This window comes from Papilio xuthus, unplaced genomic scaffold, assembly GCF_000836235.2.
Source record: "Papilio xuthus unplaced genomic scaffold, Pxut_1.1 DF827680.1, whole genome shotgun sequence".
Taxonomy (NCBI): domain Eukaryota; kingdom Metazoa; phylum Arthropoda; class Insecta; order Lepidoptera; family Papilionidae; genus Papilio; species Papilio xuthus.
In genome coordinates this window covers 4,634,196-4,640,602 of record NW_013530969.1, presented here as the reverse complement: position 1 = coordinate 4,640,602, position 6,407 = coordinate 4,634,196, and the positions used below count along the sequence as shown (strand labels likewise).

General features: G+C 33.5%; 1 protein-coding gene across 1 annotated transcript; it reads right to left on the bottom strand.

Moving 5' to 3' along the window:
- Positions 1–994: 994 nt before the first annotated feature.
- Positions 995–3,865, bottom strand: LOC106117065 (uncharacterized). Its single transcript, XM_013311138.1, has 4 exons — positions 3,791–3,865; positions 3,452–3,642; positions 3,152–3,332; positions 995–1,228 (listed from the first exon to the last, which is right to left on the bottom strand). Exons 1-4 carry the CDS (start codon positions 3,819–3,821, stop codon positions 1,044–1,046), a joined length of 588 nt encoding a protein of 195 aa, XP_013166592.1. The 5' UTR covers positions 3,822–3,865; the 3' UTR covers positions 995–1,043.
- Between the last annotated feature and the right edge of the window lie 2,542 nt (positions 3,866–6,407).

Sequence of the window (6,407 nt, the reverse complement as noted above, 5' to 3'; positions counted from 1 at the left end):
GTTTACGTGAATGTTTTAACTTAAACTTGATTTGATAGAAATATAACATGTTTTACTAATTAAAAAATAATTAAATTAACTAATGTATTTAAAGATGGACTGAGTTAACGTTGACGACCACCTGTTATGTAGTAATTTTGGTTGACTTCACATATATCTTTGAATTTCTTCTCAGATATTGTCTGGTTGCATCACGATGTTTTCCTTCACCGTAATATACGCTAAATATATATAAAAGCTCAATAACTTGTAAGTAATCAAATTTACGAAAGGCCTATGCCCAGCAGTGGGCAAAAAACGCTGATAATAATGATGGATAAAATTTAAATAGATCTTTAGACTCTAAAAAGTTTCATATCTGGCCTAGGGCGGAAAAAAGAATTCGCTTGTATTTATTTTGCAGTATTTTTCTGAAGTTCGTTAATGGCGATATCACCGGTCGCAGAATGGCATCGCACACTCGCTTCGGACCCCTTTCTGCACCCTCGCGTCGCTTAGCCAGCGCGCGGTAGACCACTAAAAACATAATTACACTATAATTGACCATTTACGTCATTTGACTTTGTAGACTATAATTGCGTTAATAAATTTGGATATTTTATGGCTAGATTAATTAAGAAGCGGAAGTTATATTGAAATTCTTGAGGAAAATCCTATTAATTTTAAATATTATAAGTATTTGAGGCGACCAAAAATAATTTGCGAACAATTAACAGTAGAGTGAATAGGCACTTACAAAGCTAGCGCGTAGCATCTTTCGACCAAATCTCCACTCACACCAGGTGGGATCGTGGTCAAGCGCTGGCTTATCAAACATAAAAAAATAATTGTGTTATATGATCGTGTATTCGAATCCTTCTTTGACTTCTGTCTTGAACCATATCTTAATTGCCAGCTTTAAATCGAACATTTGAAGTCAAGAATTTACAGATAACATTATTATATAATACAAGATTATAGTTTTTTTTTTCAATACAAATAACACGAACAATTAAGCTGATACAAATATTTGTAATATTATATATTTTAACAAAATTCTTAGTTTATAGTTCGTCAGGCCAATAGGCGTCGATCATTTTCTTGATGCGGTCATCCAGGTCAGCTGTGGGCGGTTGCTTGCCCAGCAGAAACACGAACTTCTCGTGGCAGTCCATCATAGCCAAGTACTGACCCTCCACTAGCTTTAGACGCATTGGGTAGCGGTGGAACTGTGCTAGGTCTAGTTTTGCTGGAAATATATTTGTGAATAAAATATTAATATTACTATTGATTTTTTTAATAAATAAAAAAAATGACTATAAACTACATATAAAAGTGTACTGCTCTACTAATAAACCTTATTTTCCTTTTATAAGACCAATTAAGATTTGACAAAGTTAAGGAATAGTATTTTCTATCATCATCATCATAATCAGTCTAAATTTGTCCACTGCTGGACGTAGGCCTCCCCCATCGATTGCCACAATGCCCGGTCCTGTGCCGGTGCCTATTATCATTATTTTAGTACTTTATTATAATGATAACAGGTTACTCCAAAACGACTAAACGTATCTAGATGATATTTGGCAAGGAGACTACTTTCTGATATTTAATTAACGCGGACGAAGTCGTGGGTGACGGCCAATATTTAGTTAAGTTTCTTTGTTTGCTTCCAGATAGAATGAATTTTTGATAAGTTAGGCATGAGATAAAATAAATTTAAAACATGTATACGTTAAGAAAAGGACTTTTAATTAAGAGAAATCATGTTAACTTTACAGGCAATTTTGATAATGGATCAAACTCAGTTTTTTGACAATACAACGTGGAAACAAATGAAAAGTTTGAGATTTCCAAATAACCGTTTCACAATATAATGGACCGATATCAGCGTGAGTTCGTTGTGAAACCAGGGCGCTGTATCTATTTGATTTATTAGGTGAATAATTTTTATGTACATAATGTGGGTAAAGCAGTATCGGACTAAGTGCCGTCGTCTATCTCTAGAAGTAACGTTATATGTTAGAGATTAATCAATGAACACCGTTTTTGTAATAACCTCACAATGATAGCTCCATTGAGTTTATATAATGCATTCGATTTATCTAATTTGCTGAAAAATAGAAAATTCAACCGTTGCCAAGTCGATTATGAACGTTGTTATTGCGTCTGCTATTTTTATGAATTACTAGCTGTCGCCCGCGACTCCGTCCGCGTGGATATATAAAAAACTTAATTAGTGTAGCCCACACATCCATCTATCCACATCAGATCCATTTAAACATTCGCATTTATAATATCAGTAAGTTAAATAAAAAGCAGCTCTTCAAGGCATACATTCGAAAAAAATAAAATAAAATTAGATGAATATATATGTCCGTCTCCTGGCTCTAAGCTACCTCCTCACCAATTTTCAGTCATATCGGTAAAGCCGTTGTTGTCTTATAAATAGTGTAACTAACACGACTTACTTCTATATAAAATATATAGATTTGTTAAATGCATTTTAGAAATCTGCAATGCATACGATATTTTTATATAACCGTCATTTATTTAATAAATTTTTATTGATTAGTTTGCTTTTTTTGCTTTTAATTTTTATGTATTATTTGAATAATGTTTTTGATGAAACTAATACGAGTCGTGTAGTAGAAAAATGTTTTTTACAAAAGTATGTTAATTGATCCACAAAATGTTGAAAAAGCGATCGTGATCAGTAATATCTGTATTGTATATATTATAAAATTCTTTTTTATTTAAGAAAGTAAAACTAACAAAGACTACTACTACTGTCAGATACACTTATTTAAAAACAAAAAAAAATTACGCGTCTTTTTAATGTTTTTAAAATCCAGGATAAGTACGTCGCCAGATAGGATCCGCACTAATGAACGCAACCAGTACCGCCAGCCAGATAGCCTAGACTCTATCCGAAAGAGCAAGAAGGTCGACATATCACAAAATCAGATACCCTGAAATTCTTACTTTTAAAACGTGGCTAGCTCCCGTAAAATACCATAAATTTACATTAAGCTATTTACAGACCTTTAGTTAAAACTGTGCAGTTACAACTGAATATTAGGGGCTTTATACACATTTAATAAACTTGGAACTCTACATATTAAAGTGTAAAGATTTTATTTTTAAAATCAAAAGTATTAACTATACGAACCTGTGGGGGAAGGCATTTGCAATGTTCTATACGAGCCATCACCTTCGAGTTTCTCCAAATAATAATCTCTGGTCTTGTTAGATTTTACGCTGGAGCAAGGAATCTGCATCTTTATTAGCAATCTATCCCAATTCATGTTTTCTACATACTGGCCAATTCGTTCTTGGAGATCTTTTTTTTCCTTTAAAAAAGTTGTTAATGGTTTAAAGCATAAAAAAATGAATAATCTTGTGCATATTATTTAAATTACGATGAAATGTACATATTTTAGACATGAATAAAGATAATAAAGAAAATTACCTGTTCACCGAAGTTTGTAAATTCAACGCAATGTGATTCGCCAGAACCTTTGGTTTTCTCAGTTTTAAAATGCAACAAGTGCCAAATACCGATCGCCTCAGAATCTTTGAACGTAACATTTTTAGAGAACTCTTGACAATTTGGCAGCTTGTCGTAGGATTTGGCTTCGACTATGTATAGATATACGATCGCTGAAAAATATCACGTTAAAATACTATTTTTTTAATATGACAGCTAAAGGAGGCAATCATTAAGTCTATGGAAATAAATTCTTAAATTTAGTGTAGTTTATTTAATGTAAACGATGAATAGCGTTATTGTATATTAGAATTATTTTACCTAAAATTGATAGCCGTAGAATATAAGCCATTTTGAGATATCCAGTGGCCGAGTCACGCAACACGAACCGCGGTAATGAACTGAATGACTTGATTAGGTGTATCAAAAGGATAACAGCATTAACAACTCAAATTGTGAGCACTTAACCCTTAGACACGGCAATTTTATTTAGAGGAACGTTTTTTTTTATAAGAATTCTCATCGTTTTGTTGAAAACAAAATGTTTGACGTAAGATGAAAAAGTTTCTTTAACGTTAACTCTTTTAAAAAGGAATGGAATATAAAATTGTGAAACAGCTTATTTGATGATTGCTGTGCTACTTAAATAGCGTATGTTCAAATCATCTCATTTGAATATTAAGGGCATGGCTTGGATGGATCATGCAATCTGATGCTAAAAAGGGAGGGAGACGAGGTAGGTAAAGATGAAATTGATGGTGGGAGAAGTTATGAGAAGTAGGTTCATTGTCCTGAATCGTTTCCTAATAAAGGTAATTAAATCCTTCTGGCTAAATCGATATAAAGACATCATCTTAAATACTAGTTGTATAAAACTACTCGACTGCTTCAGCCGACGGAAACTAAAACATTTTTGAGACATGTCAAGTCATTTGTTGGTATTTGCTGTACTTGGAGTTTCTATCAAACGGGTAAATGAGATTGTATAATATAATAGTAATTAATTTGATGAGCAATAAAATCACCAATGGGACAAGTTTCAAAAATTCCTATAGCATTTCAAAGATACGTAGAAATCTGTATGCGTTTAAAATTACAAAAAAAGTGCTAAATAAATCTAAAACCACAAATTTTTAAAATATGGTCTACGCTTTTTTTCTTTTATTTATCTAACAATATTGTATTTTAAGTCGAGTATCTCACAGTTTATTTTTCAATAAAAATATCTCATCCATAAAATTTATTTTAATACTCTTTGATGCGTAGGAGTTGGCGAGGATAGTCCAGTCGTAAACAGAATAAACTGTCGCATCCTGTCCCCTTGTCCTTAATGATTTGCCGGTTAGTCTTCTAATGGCTAGTCAATCCACGTTAATTGAATTATTAGCAGATTTGTACTACGATTGTCTAAAGCAGTGGTATTCAACCTTTAGATCAAACCTGCAGTCTTTTTAGAGACGTGCGAGTCGCGAGTCCTTGAATGAGTTCGGCGTCTTGTTTATTTACTTTTTCTTTAATAGTTTCATTACAAAGTTTGTTAATAAAACTACACTGAAATTTGGTAATTAATCTAAGAAACAGTAATAAAGAAACAGAGTTCGCTCTGCTTTTTACTCCAATTGATTAAGGGGGTATTTTTTTATTTGAAGGCACTGATACATTTTCTTTGTCTTTTAAATGTGTATGTCAAACAAAACGCTTGCATTTAGATCTCAAGACGCTTCATGTTTCGTGTTGCAGTTCGACCGCATATGTTTTTAGAGACGTCCTGTGTGGTTACCGAGGACTGGGCGCGTGGCTTTTGTTCTTACTTGAGTTCGCAAAATGTTTTTACTTTTACATAACACTATAATGGTAAATTATACTTTGTGTGATCTTAATAAAGAGCAAATTTAATTGTATGTTCGTTGTAACGTGTGGGGTTGCGGTTGCGGCTGCGCACGCGCTTCTTGTATTAACAGTCCGTAATGCCAATCCTTTGTTGTTGGTTACGACGTGGCGACATCTGTCGTTTGTTTGACTTAATTGTTTTATTTGTACTTCTATTCTATGGTGATTATATCAAATTACGTCTTTAGACAGTACTATAATATTCTCTGGTGTTTAAAAAACTATCATTAAATTTTGATGGGTTAGGTTAAAAAAAGAAGAGTTACTCGGTAAGAATATAGTACTACAATATTGGCAGAACTGCAACTTTGTATCAAGTTAACCAGAAGTTGCATTTTACCTCGAAATTGATAAGGAGAATAGCTTAGGGGCTTACACTTATAGCATAACGGCAAGGTTTAGATATCTGGCCGTACATAATCGTGAAGAATATAAATTAACGTACGGGATCTTTTCCAAACAGACCAAAGAGAATACTTATTTTTTCTTCTGTTTTATAAATTGTTTTCGGTTGTTATATATTACGATTGCCAGAATAGTTGTTATCATCATTGACAGTCGCCTTTATATAACAGCTTATTAATTAAACTGTGTAAATAAGCTGTAATCTAAAGTTGACTGTTCAAATGATGGAAACTATGAGACCGTTGTTGCTTACATAGTGAAGTTTATACTTTAAGCGTCGAATTACCTAAATGTCATACAGAGTGAATCATAGCGATTCGTCTGGAAGTAAATTCCAATGCATTAGTGTCACCTCGAAGGTGAATTTATAAGGCGGGTAAAAGACATTGATCAGGCATTACGTAGGTACTGTGTATTTTATGCGGTGCGGTATCGGGGGAGATTAGAGCGGGCCGTATCTCAGCACGCCCACCGCCGGTGGCCTTACATGGCCTGCTCCGAGCAGTGTTGCCATTATATGAACGGAATCGCAACCCGCGTGTATCTTGTATCGCCTTGATCATTTTATCATGTGCCCGTTTTCATGATAACGATTGTAAAAATTGGTAGAAAAGCTGCACTTATTGTTTATGGCTTAAAAATA